This window comes from Mizuhopecten yessoensis, unplaced genomic scaffold (assembly GCF_002113885.1).
Source record: "Mizuhopecten yessoensis strain PY_sf001 unplaced genomic scaffold, ASM211388v2 scaffold2411, whole genome shotgun sequence".
NCBI classification, from domain to species: domain Eukaryota; kingdom Metazoa; phylum Mollusca; class Bivalvia; order Pectinida; family Pectinidae; genus Mizuhopecten; species Mizuhopecten yessoensis.
The window spans coordinates 966466-983744 of NW_018404533.1; the positions used below are offsets into that span (position 1 = coordinate 966466).

General features: G+C 36.6%; 1 protein-coding gene across 1 annotated transcript in view; it reads left to right on the plus strand.

Annotated features, from left to right (window-relative positions):
* The window catches only part of LOC110445898, a 33789-nt gene extending 17041 nt beyond the window's left edge, over positions 1–16748 (plus strand). Inside the window, exons 10-20 of the mRNA XM_021490748.1 lie at positions 229–363; positions 3512–3571; positions 3995–4114; positions 4925–4965; positions 5481–5775; positions 7575–7666; positions 8018–8309; positions 10626–11916; positions 13119–13163; positions 15368–15531; positions 16197–16748. Of these exons, the coding sequence (XP_021346423.1) occupies positions 229–363; positions 3512–3571; positions 3995–4114; positions 4925–4965; positions 5481–5775; positions 7575–7666; positions 8018–8309; positions 10626–11916; positions 13119–13163; positions 15368–15531; positions 16197–16648 (2987 nt within the window). The 3' untranslated portion in view covers positions 16649–16748. The remainder of the gene's footprint in view (positions 1–228; positions 364–3511; positions 3572–3994; positions 4115–4924; positions 4966–5480; positions 5776–7574; positions 7667–8017; positions 8310–10625; positions 11917–13118; positions 13164–15367; positions 15532–16196) is intronic.
* The last annotated feature ends 531 nt before the right edge of the window (positions 16749–17279 follow it).

The window sequence follows — 17279 nt, forward strand, 5'->3', positions numbered from 1 at the left end:
AATTAATCAGTAAACGTTTCGAGTACACAGTGTACACTACTGTATTTAATAGGATATATACATGTTTTCCACGTTGGTGATGTGATACATATTCTAACATTTTAATTATAATATATGTATATCCTTTTCCGAAAACGCCAAACGTTTGATTTTTGTTTCTTTCATATCTGAAAAAACCCCACATCGTTGTAAGTTAGAATAATAATTATCACTTTTCTTTACATACAGAAGCCGACTTCTCTCCCTCTGATGAAGACGATGATGAATCGAAACATGGTAGGAGAAATAAGAAGAAAGATGGCGAAAAAGACAAAGGACATAAGAATGGAAGACATAAGGACGATAAATACGATAAGCGCACAGGTTTGCTTCGTCTGTAGCCATCGCTGTTTATTTACGTATCAGTCGTATTATTCTTCTCTTTTAAATCCATTTTCTCCTAAACTGCTGTTACGATGACTGGTGTTTTATAAACGTATAACCAGAGGGTATGACTCCCTGGCAAAGATGGGCTTGGCAAACAATATCAATAGACGGTCATTTTTAAATAATAAACAAGAGGCCCAGTGGGCCTGCATAGGTCACCTGGTAAACATATCACACTTGTAACCCTAAAGTTATCTTAAATAAATCTAAAGGCAAAATATCAGTATTTATCATTAAAAGTAATTAAAAAGAACCTTTTAAAAGATTTAAAAACATTTCACCCCTGTGATCTTGAAAGTCGAACAAGGTCATTATGTTGAACAAATCTTATAGCCCTTTATCTCCGGATGCAACTTGCAAACATCACCACCCTATCCTTTTATTTAGGTCAATTAAATGTCAATTAAATGTTTAAATATATTTAAGAAAATGTGACCTCGAAAATTGGTCAAGGTCATTTAAATGAAAAAGCTTGATAGCCCTTCCTCTAAGCATGCGACTGGCTAAATATCAACATTTTGGGCCTCTTGGTTATTCAGATTTTAAACAAATTTGACAACTGTGACCTTGAATATAATCAAGGTCATTCACTTGAACACACTTGTTAGCCCTTAATCCCAGCATGCTATTGACCAGATATCAATATGCTAGGCTTTATGTTTATGCAGACGAAGTTGTTAAAAGATGTTAACATATTTGACTCCTCTGACTTTTAATATAATTCAAGGTCATTCATTTGAACAAACTTGAAAGTCCTTCATCCTATCATACTACTGCCCAAATACCAACATCCTAGCCCGTTTGGTTATTAAGAAGAAATCGTTTTATTGAACATATTTGATCCCTGTGACCTTGAATAAATGTCAAGGTCATTTATTTGAACAAACTTGTTAGCCCTTTATTCCATCATGTTACAGGCCAAATATTAGCATCCTGCGATTTTGAGTTATTCAGAAGAAGTTTTTTAAAGATTTTGAACATATTTAATCCTTGTGACCTTGAAAATAATTCAAGATCATTCATTTGAACCAACATGGTAGCCCTTCTCCAAGCATGCTACTATCCTAATATAAACATCCTGGGCCTTGTTATTCAGAAGAAGTTGTTTTAAGGTTTTTCATAGACAATGTACCCCTGTGACCTTGAATATAAGTAAAAGTCATTCATTCAAGCAAACTTGGAAGCCCATCACCCCAGCATGCTACTGACCAAATAGCATCACTCTGAGCATTTTAGTTATTCAGAAGAAGATGTTAAAAGTTGTTATCATAGTTGACCCCTGTGACCTTGAATATGGGTGAAGTAATTTATTTTAACAAACTTGATAGACCTTCATCCCAGCATGCTACTGGCGAAATATCAACATACTGATCCTTTTGGTTATAAAGAAGAATTTGTATAAAGTCTTTTTTAAGACAATTGACTACTGTGACCTGGAATTTAGGTGAAGATCATTCATTTGAACAAACTTTGTAGCCCCTCATCCAAGCATGCTATTGGCCAAATATCATAACTATGGGCATATTGGTTATTCAAAAGAAATTGTTTAAAGTAAAATATTGATGCTGAAAGACGGACGGACGGACGGACGAAAGACAGACGACGGAAGCTGCACTACGGCACCCTTCGGGCCAGATGAGCTAATAATAAATACGAGTAATGTGTTTTGAGTCTGAATCATCATTCGGCCAATTGACCTCAATGTTGAATAAAGACAGAGTATAACATCCGTGTTGGTGGAGAAGAATAGAAGAAATGTTTGTGTTATCAGGTGGGGTTAATTAGCAAAGTAATATTATTTTAGTACATACCTATGGTTAAATGTTATTTTCAATTGCAGAATAATTTATTGTAAAACCCTTGCAAACAGAAGTTATTAAGACAAAGCCTATGGAATATCTCTTTTTCACGAAATAAAACAGTACATACACATAGAGTTGAAAATAAAGAGAAGGAATGCTATATAAAAAGTGTGACGTAATTTATGTTACTGAAAAACGTATAGCTAGTCAATTATGTCCTGAACAATTATTTTAGAATCGGGGGCTATCAGTCAGTCTTTTCAGTAACAGACATAAACATGAAATAAGTATTCAAATATCTTGATATACGGAAATTATATACTGTATGATCACCATTGATAATCCTATGGAAGCCTATTTCTTCACTTGTAGAAAAGAAAGAAAGTAGAATCATTTTATTTTGATATATCTTTATTTACAAATACTGCGTGTCTTGATGTATTATGAACAAAATGAAAACCGTGTATGCAGTTAAAATAACACTATCAAGCGCTGTTGAGATAGGAAGATGGTAGGGGTTGGGATGTTTGCCAGGTAACGGTATAGTCTTAAACATATATCAATTTTAGCCTGCGTATATACTATGGTTTAAATCGAACTGGTTCTTATTTATAACTTTCCCTTGTAGATTAGCAATACTACCAAGATTATTAAAACGTCTGTCATAACATTGACGGAAAGGGGCGCTATATACCGAGGATATCTTATTGTCATGGATGTGGTTACTTCTTGCTAGATTTATTCAAGATAATCTGATTAAAGGTCACATATATGTGTGTAATAACGTATGTCTCTTTGGCTTATATTAGCAAACCGCTACCATGGTTAACCATATCTTTCTTAAGAAATTCTTGAATTGTAGAGTGAAATATCTAATATAAAGTAAGTATCATTGAACAATTGATCATTGTTGTAAAACAGATAGCTGTCCTACGAAAGGATGGTCAATTACAACTAGTAACATTTCTAAGCACGTTCGGACATTTTGTTTATGTATCTGTTTATTCACATAATGTTTTGCAGGGATGGAAAGAATACTCACTATTAGTCAACATTACTTTCAGGCAATCTGTTCAACTCGTTCTAAGCTTCTTTTTACGAACTCTTGTACTGATGTATGTAATAATGGCTTTATGGAAGGAGCAACATATTTGATCGTCGGTCTAGTCCATATATATTACAGATAATCAGGAAATACGGTAAAATCGTGCTCTCATTTGATAATAATTCACTTGTTAAGTACATATGTATTGACTTAAAAATTCACACGTTGTATTTTAAAGGGAAACGAAAACTGGCACATCAACGGGTGAAAGTGAATGGATACAAAAGAAGTGATCCAGGTACGAAAGAGTGTTTTTATTTGTCACGATTGCTACACTTGTTGAGGTTTTTCCAGACATATAGATGACGACGCGCATGGTATTCTTTGCAGATGGATCAAATAGCAACAATTGTAAACACTACACAGGAAAGTCCACGTTTTCCGATCACAGCAGCACTTATAATACAGTTTGTCAAGCCGCGCGGTATTTGGTAAATATCCGAGTATATATCTTTATATATATGACCTATCAAAATAACCTCTTTTGGTCTCCTACTCATTTTCTGTTCGATCGTTTATCTGTATATTTGTTTCCCCCCTCTCTCTCTCTCTCTCTCTCTCTCTCTCTCTCTCTCTCTCTCTCTCTCTCTCTGAGTGAGTGATATACTGCCAACAAATGTTTTTTTAACATAATTTAAGACACTTTTACTTATATTAACAGATGAGGATTATTCGCAATATGAGCATGAACGAAAGAAATGGAAACCGAACAGAACAATCAGGAAAAACGAAGACAAACGTAAAAAACAAGTGTCTGGCAAACAAAGCCGTTATATCTCAGGTTTGTTCAGTTTAAAAATGTTTTGTTTTTAAAATATTTATTGAACAATTCGTCAACTAGAAACAATTTTTATTTTAATCTGATCATACTAGCATTTGCTTGCTTTATCAAATAGTACCGACTGCTTTTCTATGTGTTTGGTTTACAAATCATGGTTAAACTCAACCTTGTTTCCTTCTTTTGTTATATATATAGAACAACAACGTTTTACAGAAATTACAACATGGATATTAAGACTGTTATGGTAAATAAAATGTAACATACTTTATTCATATCATCCATGATATTTATAGCAATCGGTACTGTTCCCTGCTATTTCCAAGCATAGCGTCCATTACATTGTACGTGTCCTTCAAAAACATACTGTTATATCCTAGCATTTGCAGTGTTATTGTAAAGTTTTCCTTATTTCTAGGATACTCATTATGTAAGTATAAAATCATATGCAAAGGTTTTAACTTTGATTAGAATCGGAGCTTTGTCGCTGCTTTGAGAACATACCTGGGAAGAACTGCTTTATCCATTATATTCAGTAGTGGAAAACGAACCATTCGAGTATACGGTGATATTTCGTGATTCCTTTTTATTAATAAAACATGAGTATACGTGTGTTTGTTGCTTTTCATGATTATATGTTTTATGAACAAAATATTAATAATTAAAAATTAAATAACTACAAAAAAACAAAAACAGAAAAAGCAGAAGTCTTACTCTGGCAGTATTTATTACATTGTAGATTCTTTATTTTAACCATGCCTCGTTGATGATGCGTAATAAAAAAGCAATTTTAATCCCTTGTGTATTTTACAGAGAACCAACAAATGCAAGATTCAAAATTGCCAGGAGAAAGGGTAATCATACAGCTTTTTTCTTTTGTCTCTCTCAATTGCTGTGAAGACCTATTTTCTGAAATTGCGATCTCTAAGCTTCAACGGCCGTAAATTAGATATTGTCATCCTGAGATTGGATAACGTTTATAAAGCATTTTATTTAAAGATAAGTTTTCCAATTCGGCCAGCTTATGAGTTGATAGTTTCATTTGAGCAGATATGAATTGAATAGATCAGTGGACTTCACTCGCATTTTGTCGACGTTTATGAAAACCAACCAAGTTATATTAGCCAGGTTATGAGATGATAACGCCAATTTGCGTACAGAATGGTAATCGGGTAAACGGGAGTGTAGGCTATAAATATAAGATGACATGCTTTATATTACAGATATTGTTAACGATATGTTTTTTAGTTTTATACGACAATATTTCGATCGACTGTATTCCGATATGTAGTAGTACAATATCGTGAACACTCAACAATATTTGTTTCTGGTTTTTAAAAGATATAAATCCTTTTCTCATTTTTTCTAGCAGAAATATTTTCTTAGCGATGCATCTGCTATACATTTTGAGGCGCATCATGGAGGTTTCCACTTTCTACACACCTTTGCGCAGTTAAACACGGACAGCGTGCGACCTCTTCATATTGCGGCGTCGTTAGGGCTGAAGAGGAATGTGTCCTACCTACTGCAGGCTGGATGGGACTTAAATGAAGAAGACCAACACGGCGCGACTCCTATACAAAAGGCGCAAAATAAAAAACTGGTGGAGTATATTAAAACATTTTTGCCGGAAGAAACAAATCCTGTTGAACTGCAACCACAAGGTACGTTGCCAGTAAATTGATGTATGTATACTGTGGTGTTGCATCGACTATTGTCCAGATACGGATAGCTCGTCAATTTACGTTCATGATTTCATTACTCCGTTTGAAGCATATGTTAATTTTAGAATCTGCTATATTGGTGCTCGTAAAAAAAAGTATCTTTTGGGGTAATTAAGTTCGTTGCACCCAATGTGTAGATCAGAAAAGTCTATTCTGCTTTCAAGGGTTGACTTATTACGCCGCTCAATCAAAGTTTGATTAAGGTCACCGTGATCATATTGACCTAACAGCCGTAACCTTCCTAATTTTAGACAGTGGCGAAATGGCCGAGCAGTTATCGTATTGGGTTACAAATATTGCAATCAAAGATCAAACCCAATATCTAACCCTACTAAAAACAATATTTGTCTTACATTTTCGTGTTTTTTTTTCAAAAGTATGCCATCAAACCCGAGATAGAACCCAGATTGGTATTACTAGCGACAATCAAATATAATCCATTGATTCATAAATACCGTATTTACGTGTCTCTCCGTGTTTTTTGTTTGTTACAGTGTTTATTCTATTTCACATTATCTTGAGAATATGGTCAAATAATACCGACGCGTTATTCGTTTCCTGAGTACTATAATCGTTTATGTTTAATCCATGCTTTTATATTTTAATTTAAATTGAGAGATTTGGAGGTCGGAAGCAGTCTGCAAATATGAAAGTATCAGACTGATACAGGCCGCTTGAACACTAAGCGGTCTATCCCTGAAAACAAAACGGTTGCTGAAAACACAACACCTCCGATTAAAAATAAACGCTGGATTTCATAACACAAATAGGTTGTTCCTAAAACAAAACACTGACTTTGTAGAGTAAACGATATATATATATAGTGATCCGAAAATAAACACACACAAAAAAGGGTAAAATAAACAGTTTTAGAAAACAAAAACATGAACAAAAGAACGATGTGGGTCCCCAAGTGCTTTTCATTAACACAATTATAAACGTTGATGGCGGCCAAAGAGCTTTCATATGTTATGAATATTTGTGAATGACACCGTTGACTGGTCAAAAACGTGAACATGATTCTTCCGTCACCAACTGACAACTGATAACTATAAAACAATGATCACTATTTCACATTTGCATTAAGTTCAGAGACAAAGGGTTGTTGGCATGTTCTGTTCGGGGGTGTCATAACGTCAAGTTGATCGACATCCCAGTTCCAAGGTAAAACAAATACGAATAATCTGGACTAACATGGTTCGACCATTCGACCGTCTGCAAATCAAGAGGCCTAGGTGAACAAACGTCGAAAAAACCGCCAGATGCTGTTATACTTCGTATAAGCATGGTTCCTGCGCATATCCGCCTAAATTGTCCGAAACCACTTGAACGTAACACAACACAATCATAACGTGACGCCCTTTTCCGGATATTTTCTTTTACCTTTTTATTGATCTCTCCTAAAATGTGAAAAGGCAAATTTATTTTCTATGCAAACAGGCATCGTTATATAATTAATGTCTTGTTAACACTAATCGTATACTCGTTTAATTCAAGAAACAATCATATTTACATCTTTTACATTCTGATTTATTACAATTAACCAACCATCATAGTTTGATCGTCGCAGGAACTAAACAACGCGATGTTATGCGATACGATACACACAGACGATGCAATGCGAACGACGAGTTTTGCCCAGAGAGTACGCAAACGGTGCACAAACGATGCGCGTAATATGGAACTGATAGTTTTCACAGATAAAAAGTAAACATCTGGTTTATTTGATTCACTTGTAGCAGACGATACGTATGACGAATGCATGGTGTTGCCTATAACCATGGACAGAGTCGATCTATCTACAAGGAGGGTCTACTTGCCGTCTTTCCAGGTAGAGTATTAGCATTCATTTGGTGTGTGTATGCGGCTTAGTTTATACGTTACGTAACATACACCATACCTGAATAATTTATAATTTGATAGTATACTCCACTCGCCATTCATCATAAGTGACAGAAAAGAATAGCAGCAATATTAACAAACGGATATTATTAATATGCTTTCTCAATGAAATGAGAAATATCATAGCTAATGACTTTCTGAAAATATCTGTTTTTATTAAGATATTAAGTGTCTTTTGTATATCCGTAGCAGTTAAATGATTATATATGTTTATCTGATAAACATACATATTATTTTGCGAGTATATATGATTTAAATAAAACATTAATTTCCTACATAGTTCCGGAAAACATTTGAAAAGGGAAAACACAAGCCACTCTTATTTACATCTCCTTACGTTACCACGTACGAAGTTGTATGTCAACATCAGGTGTACGGAGTGTTGTGGCTACTTGGTCAGTACGGGAGAGACGTACTTACCTGTTTGAATGACATCTGTCTACCAGATTGGAGCATTCAATACTTCCGTGATTCCAAGACTGGGAAGCTTGACGTGACAAAATGGCTTCGCAACAACGAATTGCGGCAACGACACCAACACCACCATCCTCACCAACAACAACAGCATTCAGGTATATTGAATACAAGAGGCCCATAGGGCCTGTGTCGCTCACCTGGATATCTGAGCAATCATGGCAAAATATTCTCCAAATGAGATCCAAGGGAATATGCAAGACCCCAAGGCCAATCCTTGTAGCATATCTGTATTAGATTTGTCATGCCCAGCAATTGTATGTATGGTTATAGGGTGGGGATCTCAACTGTATCCAAGCTGTAACTCAGAAACTAGGTCCCTAGGGTTGTGTCTAGACTCCAGAATCAATTATAATATCATGACTGCATTTCTCTTTTTTTTTTTTCCCAGCAATTGTATATATAGTTTTGGGGTGGGATCTTAACCATTTCGAAGTTATGACCATTGGGTTAAGTCTCCAAGAGTAGGGCAGTCCCCAAAGTCATCCTGGAAGCATATGTGCATTCATCTCTTTATACTCAGCAATTGTGTATATGGTTATATGGTGGGGATCTCAACCGTTTCAAAGGTATGACCCAGGCGTTAAGTCTGCAAGGGTGGGCAGACACTTGGGTCAATTCTAATATCAAGACTGCATTCGTCTCTTTATGCCAAGCATTTGTATATACAGTTTTAGGGTGGGGATCTCAACTGTTGCCAAGCGGTGACACACAAACTAGGTCCCAAGAGGCTCGGCCAGCCCCCAGGGGATATTTTAATATCATGACTGCATTCTTCTCTTTATGCCCAGCATTTGGATATACAGTTTTAGGGTGGGGATCTCAACTGTTGCCAAGCTGTGACACACAAACTAGGTCCCAAGAGGCTCGGCCAGCCCCCAGGGGATATTTTAATATCATGACTGCATTCGTCTCTTTATGCCCAGCATTTGGATATACAGTTTTAGGGTGGGGATCTCAACCGTTTCAAAGTTATGACCCAGGGACTATGTCTTCAAGGGCGGAGCCAGACCCTAGAGCCATCCTGGAAGCAAATGTGCAATCTTCTCTTTATACTCAGCAATTGTGTATATGGTTATATGGTGGGGATCTCAACCATTTCCAAGTAATACACTTGTATTGGCACCACCCCTAAGCCCGAGGGTCAGCCCAACCATTTGTACAACTTTGAATCCCTGCCTCCTATGAATGCTTCTGACCAAATATGATTGATACCCATGGTGTTGTTCTACAGAAGAAGTCGTTTATATCAATATAGCCAAATTACCCCCTTTGAGCCCCGCCTTCAGCCCCCTGGGGGTCAGCCTAATCATTTGTACAAGTTTTAATCCCCACCACATAGGGATGCTTCCAATCAAATGTATTTAAATTCCAATCAGTGGTTAAGAAAAAGAAGTCGTTTAAATAAATTGTTGACGGACGGACGACGGACGCCACGGTATGGCATAAGCTCACCTTGGTCCTTCAGACCCGATGAGCTATTAATTATATAGGATGTTGTATAAGATCTTATCGCCGGTGCTCCTTTTTTGTTTACGGAAATTGTTTTGAGGGTGTTTGTACATTTAACCTTGTAGAAATTCGTCACTTCTACATTTTTATAGAACTAATTGCCAAGTGATATACATACATTTATTGTTTCGATTTTTACATTTACGTGGAAAATGCTGAATATGGTAAACTATTTACTGAAGATATGAAAGTTAAGTGAAACAGATATTTTTGGTTGAAAATGGACATCCGGAAAGGTGACATTTTATGGTATTAATGTATAGCATAATCTAGCAATGGAACTAACCATGATTAAGACACGTTTCTTTTTCTTTGTGTAAATAAATGTAGATTGTTACCTGACTCTCTATATGAAAAGTAATAAAACAAGTTTGACTATATTCATTGTGAAAATAGCGTTATTCACATACAGCCATGGATTAGTCAAAATTATGTTCATGGCAAGCTCTCGAACAAACACAGGTTACCTTAGCAACGATCGTGCCCAAGCATGTATTTGATCTCGATTAAAGCAAGACTGACGTCTTTTTTTACGAGCAGACGTTTCCGAAGATTGCTGTCGCTCAAAGAGAAAGATAATGTGTTGTGTTGCATTTTGTCATGTGTTTACAAATGTAGTCCATACAGATATACTTGTAAGTAACATAACAGTTAATTCATGCCCTTTCAGTCAATAGTCATAACTATTTTCCCTCGGGTTTGCTACGGCCTTGGGAAATAGTTCACCAGGTTGGTCCAAACACCTCAGGAAAACAGTTTTGACAGTCAATAGTCAATACAGTGTTGACTACTGACTGAAAGGGCATAAACTAATTGTATAATATATAAGGAATTATAGGACAACTTTCTTTTTGATTGTGACGCAACTCTAAAGTAAACCGTTCTTTTGACTTTCCTGACAGAGGCCCGTACTCCACCAAACTGGATCCGATCAATTATAGAAGGGAACATTGAAGATTTCAAAGCAGATCTTCAAAGAGGTATCGGACATCCTGATGATGGCTGGACCCCTTTACACTTCGCTATTTTGATACATCAGCATGACTTGGTTCGGTTTATCTTGGAAACACGAAGGGGCGATTCGGAAACTGCAACACATACGCTTCTACCACGGTTTATTCTGGACGAACTGAAGTATCGCTGTCAGTTTGAGTATAACTATGTGTACAAACACACTGTTGGTTTCACCCCTCTCTTGCTTGCAACCTTTATTGGAGATAAGGTTGCAATTGATATTCTTGGTACACACGTGACCGGCTGGCAGCTAGACATGAAAGACTGTCTCACTCTAGCCTACTGCGAGGACACAGAGAACAATTTACTGAACATTATGTGTGGTATTGGAGAAAAGCATGTGTGTGAAAAATACAATTTGAACGTGAAGCTTCACTCTGTCTACGAAAAAGATTGTCCAAACAGAAGAATCCTTATTAGCTCATCAAACGACATACAACGCAGAATTGAAGAAGATCTTGTCCCTGTCAGACTTATACTAGACAACGAAAACATCATCCGAGAGTTTCTCAACCACAGTAAAACTGATAGCTCAGCTAGGAACACGCCACTTCTTGGTAGAGTAATAGAGTCCCATGCAGACTGGCTATGGCAAAGTAATAGCAACCTCAACGCAATCATGCCAGGTCATACATCGTCGTTGTCGGAAGAACACCAAACTGACGAAGCCATGGTGGTCCTTCATTGCAGTCACAAAGGCTTTATTCATACACATGAACTTCCCTTCAAACGATACCTCCACAAAGACGGAGAACGTGTCCGCGTGCATGTTATACAGGGGCTATTCAGACTTGGACCTTTAAACAGTAGCAGTCAGTCGGTCCACGACTTGGGGAGAGAAAAGGGCAAAATACAAACAGGTTATAAGATTAAATATGGAAAAGCACCCAGGGACATGATGGCTACACTTGGTATGATGGTTGAGGATCTGGATGGAAACACCGGTATCCTAACATGCGCTCATACATTTTTAAACGACTTTCTAAAAAGTAAAAGTGGTCCGTTTTATGACAGGCTCTATAAACAGGATGGGCCATTACAAGCTGATGTTTTTTTACGAAAACCTGAACTCTTGGTATCAGATCATGTGGATATTAATGAAGGAGAAGGAGAGTCCAAAGCAAGGTATCGATCAGATCACGAGTATATGGAAGTAGAAGCAGGAGAGCCCCAAGCAAGGTATCGTTAAACAATTATTCATAATTAAATTATAAGTATATTTCAAGATTGGTGAATTTCAAGTGTTATTTGATGTTCATATTTTACGTAATACACGTAGTTGAAATATTGTTTGAAAACGAAAGCAGGATGCATTGTGCTTGATCTAGAAGGAAAGTACGTAATCTGCACAAACGCCAGATAATATACATTTCAATTGTTGTTTTATTTCTAAAAATTGTTGCTGATGCAGTAGCAATAGAGTATTTCCACATGCATATGAGTTTGTGCAAATCGATCCTTGTCAGCAAGAAATATATTTTAAAGCATTAAGTCATTCATTGTGTGGTTTTATGTGAAATGAATTACTTCAGCTTTGATTACAAATGTTTTTAAAGTGTTTTCCCATACTAATACAGATACAGAAGAAGAGTCATTAAAAAGGTGCTAGCATAAAACATTTTTTTATCAACTGTATATTAACAACATTCAAGGATACGGGGTTAAAAAGACATTATCTAAAAATCTTGAGGAAAAGAAACAGTATGTTTGAATACGTGATGAAAACAAAGCACCCCGATGTTCTTATTTATTATGTGAAGGTCAAAGTTCGAGTTTGAGAACTGGCTGTTGTCAATGGTCAGCAATTACTTCTATGGCTAAAGTGTTTAAAACATGTTGATCACCACCAATAACATATCTAAAGTTCCTGAGGTATAAAATCATGTCATTTAAGTATGGTATGAAACTTGATACGACTAACTGTTTCAAAATGAGAGCAAAACGTCGACTTTGAAGGTAGCCTAAAATTAAAGACGAAAAACGCTTTTAAGGATGAAATCAGCTTTAACAACTTTGTTTTCTCTTAAACGTCCAAGAATCATAATGGGTGCCAGTGTGATAGGTACTGTACAGGTTTCAAACTAAATAACCCTGATCTACTGAAAAATAATGCTCCAGAGGGAGCGTTTTAGGATCCACCGAACCTCTTGTTTTTCACAAATCTCAATTCGACGTCGACTTAAAAAACTAAAATGTATTTAGATATAATGGAGTTTTAATAAATGAGCAATGGGCGAATTTGGTAGATTTTGGGCCTTTTGATTAGTATACGTATATGACACATGCTTGTTTAGGCGGAAGACATCAGTTGTTAAAACCAACATGTGTGCTATAGTTTATTCCGGTAAATCGATTACAAATGAACTTATTTTATTTTCAAGTTCTGACCCCGATTGTGAAATGGCAGATGCGGAGCAAGCCACAAGGTAAGCTGAGTGCCCATTTTATTATTTGTTCTCAACATACCTATATCAATGAAAAGTGTCAAGAAAAATGCGATTCTAGCATTATTTTTTATTAGCTCACCTGGCCCGAAGGGCCATGTGAGCTTATCCCATGGTGCAGCGTCCGTCGTCCGTCGTCCGGCGTCCGTCAACTTTTTCCTTTAAAATGCTACTTGTCCTGAATGGCTCAGAGGATTTTGACCAAATTTGGTCAGGAGCATCATTGGCCAAAGGGTTCTCAGTTTTGTATAAACGGAGGGTATAACCCCCCTGGGGGCAGAGGGGCGGGGCCAAATAGGGGAAGTAGAGGATTTTTTCTCTCCTACTATACAAGTGAAGGGATTTAAACCAAATGCAGTCTGAAGCTTGGTCAGGAGCATCATTGGCCAAAGGGTTCTCAGTTTTGTATAAACGGACGGTATAGCCCCCCCTCGGGGCAGAGGGGCGGGGCTAAATAAGGGGAAAAAAGGTAAATCTTTAAAAATGTTCTTCTTCTCAACCAATTGAAGGATTTTGACCAAATTTGTCCTAGAGCATCTTTGGACAAAGAAGACTCAAGTTTGTATAAACGGAGGGTGTGGCCCCTCTGGGGGCGGAGGGGCGGGGCCCAATAGGGGAAATAGAGGATTTTTTTTCTCCTGCTATACAAGTGAAGGGATTTTAACCAAATGCAGTCTGAAGCATGATTAGGGACAAAAGAATCAATTTTGTATAAACTGAGGTGTGTGGGCCTCCTTCTAAGGGCAGATGGGTGGGGCCCATTAGGGGAAATAGAGGAAAACATCAAATATCCTTCTCCTTTTGTACCGATGAAGGGATTTTGACCAAATTTGGTCTGGAGCATCATTGGCCAAAGGGTTCTCAGTTTTGTATGAACGGAGGGTATGGTCCCCCTGGGGGCAGAGGGACGGGGCCAAATAGGGGAAAATAGGTAAATCTTTAAAAATCTTCTCCTCAACCAATTGAAGGATTTTGACCAAATTTGTCCTAGAGCATCTTTGGACAAAGGAGACTCAAGTTTGTATAAACGGAGGGTGTGGGCCTTCTGGCGGCATAGGAGCGGGGCCCAATAGGGGAAATAGAGGATTTTTTTTCTCCTACTATACAAGTGAAGGGATTTAAACCAAATGCAGTCTGAAGCATGCTTAGGGAGAAAAGAATCAATTTTGTTTAAACTGAGGTGTGTGGATTCCCCTTCTTTGGGGCAGATTAGTGGGGCCCATTAGGGGAAATAGAGGAAAACATTAAAGATCCTTCTCCTTCTGTACCGTTGAAGGGATTTTAACCTAACCAAACTTGTTTTAGAGAATCTTTGGGCAAAGGGAATTGAATATTTATAAATGGAAGATGCAACTTTGTTACTTGTACTCCTTTGATAAACCTGAATGGTACTCAGCAGGTTTTAAATTGAAAAATAAAATACCAGGTGAGCTATTAAGGCCCCTGGGCCTCTTGTATTTTTTAAGGATGATCCTTCTGGAAAGACTTAAGATGTTTCTAAACAATAACTTAAATATGCAGTTTTATAATAGTAACCGTTGCACGGTATTGTCTGATTAATTAAAAAATATTATGTACAACAACGTGACTACAAAAGGTTAAAACACAGCCCGAAACTACAAATAATGTAGATTTGAGTCCAAATGGTAATGTCGTCTAGCATATAAGTCGCTCCTAGACAAAATAAGATATCAGATGGTTGAATATAAAATCATTTTTCTATTGAAGGCTATTGTTCGCTTGATGAGAAGGTCGATGTTTCTGATTGTGTTTTCACTGTGTCAGTTCTTACTACTGGGACGTGACATTAAATAGCATTAAAATGAAATGGTTTTGAGTTCGAATTCCGGTTTTGTTCACACTTTTAAATTTTTTAAACATATTTATGTGTTTGATCGACTTTTGAAATGTGGATTTATATATTAGAGAGTTTTATATTTCTCTTGGGCGGAATGTCAAATCAAGTTTGGCTTATGTTAGCTATGACTGGTGAAGGGTCTTCTTGCTGCTGCTGTGTTGCTCCGATTGATGTAACCCGATATGCTGAGTACCTGCTTGATATGGTCAAATTCTAAAATAAACATCTTGTAAGACCAACTTGTTATCAATTTTAAATAAAACATTGTTGATACATCTGGAATTGAAATTAAACAACATGACGTATATTGAAGTACGATCTCTTACAGATGTGGATATGTCAGAAGAGTGCTTTTCCAAACAGATACAGATGTTGCCATTGACGTAGCGCTAATCATGCTTAATAGTGACGCCATTGAGTGTTGTCCAAAGCTATACTTCTTTCCAAGAGATAGAGATGACGAAAAAATACAGCTAAAACGTGTTGGCACAAGTAAGTCGTTTTTACAGTTTAACTTATAATAATTAATTGTTTGTACAACGTGCGTACCAAAAAAACTTAGTGTTAAGTGTAAGCATAGCATACATGATCAAATGTGAGGAAAGAACTCATCCAGAGTCTTACAATCCAAACAGTGTTTTGATGGACAATGTCTAATTATGTTGATATCCAATTTTCTCAGAATACAATCTATTTTGTCTAACAACAACAATTGCTAGATTATCGAGTATCAACTGTAAAATACAAATGTACATCAAACTTATTCTCTTTTTAAAAAAACGCGAATGCTGGTGAATTTGTGAAACATATTTATGTTTTATTATAATATAGTTAACGAAATAACAATGCAGCTGCCATCACTATCATTTTGTAAATATTTTTTTTTCTAGTTTTGTTTTATCCCATGTTTTGATGCTCGTTAAAGAATTATAAGAGATGGAAAATTGATACTCGAAAAGGCAGAGGACACCAATAAATGTTACAGACTGAAATATGTTTTACAAACACATTGTAACGTTACTAGGAATTTTTTTTCTGACATGATTTTTGCCCCCATTTCTATAAAATTTGCTTATGTAAGTATATTTGTTATCCTGTGTATACAACTTGTGCAATATAAGTATGTACATGTACATAGAAACTTGACTTTGTTTAAGATTTCAAGCGGAAAGATCTGAAGTTTGCAACTGGGAACAAATTCAAGCAGCCTGTTAAACAAGTTGAACTTGGATACAAGGTCATAAAATGTGGAATAACGACTGGATTAAGCGTTGGGGCATTGGCTTTTTGTGACAACCGTCACCAGGCACAGGTCAAGGTCACTGACGATCAGTGTCAAGTGACGGTCAATTCCAATGTATTCATCCTCAAAGGCCAGATTGTAGTAGAACGAACAGCAGACAAGGAATTCTTTCAAGAAGGTGATTCCGGATCGGCGGTGTTTGTGAAGGCAGAAGATAGCTTCGAATGTCTGGGTATAGCTATCGGTGGAATGACGTCCTCCTCTGAGACACTTGTTACTCCCATTGAAAGTGTACTTCGTGCACTGAAAGAACAGCCACAGGGTGCAAGCCAAATGCAAGAGTACAAACTCAAAACATTTTTTTGATAAATGGGCTTGGTGTTATGCTCATTACATTCCAATTCCTTCTGCTTTAACTGGCCATGTCGTGTCCAATTTCTATTTCAAATCCCGATGACTTAATTGATTGCGTGCTATTATTCATGTGCTAATAAGCACTCGCATGGTGTATGTGAGGATTACGATTCGATCTGCATAAATAAATCAGTCATGAGAAAAGATGACATACATCTTAATATCTTTTCACCAAACTGAAATTGTTTATATTCACGCATTACTTCTTTCTTAAATATGTAATGTTATGTGGCGAAAGTCATGTTATCTCACCTGGAAGACATGTATCTGCGTACAGCCGAATTTAAAGAATATAAGTCTTTCTTAATTGATGATATTTCAAGTGAAATTTTAAGGCATACAATGGAAATATGGTTGTTTCAACGTGGATAAATCATATGTCAATAATTAAGATACATATATACTGTTGCTTTATAATCTTAAAAAACAAATAGCAAATGGTATTTGAAAACCTAATGATATCAGTACTCATATTTAACCTAAATATATATATATATATATTAATGGCAAGCCCTTTCATTGTCTCTGACCTAGTGTCATTTATGTAAGATTAAATGTATCTGTCCATCATCCCTGGAGGGTA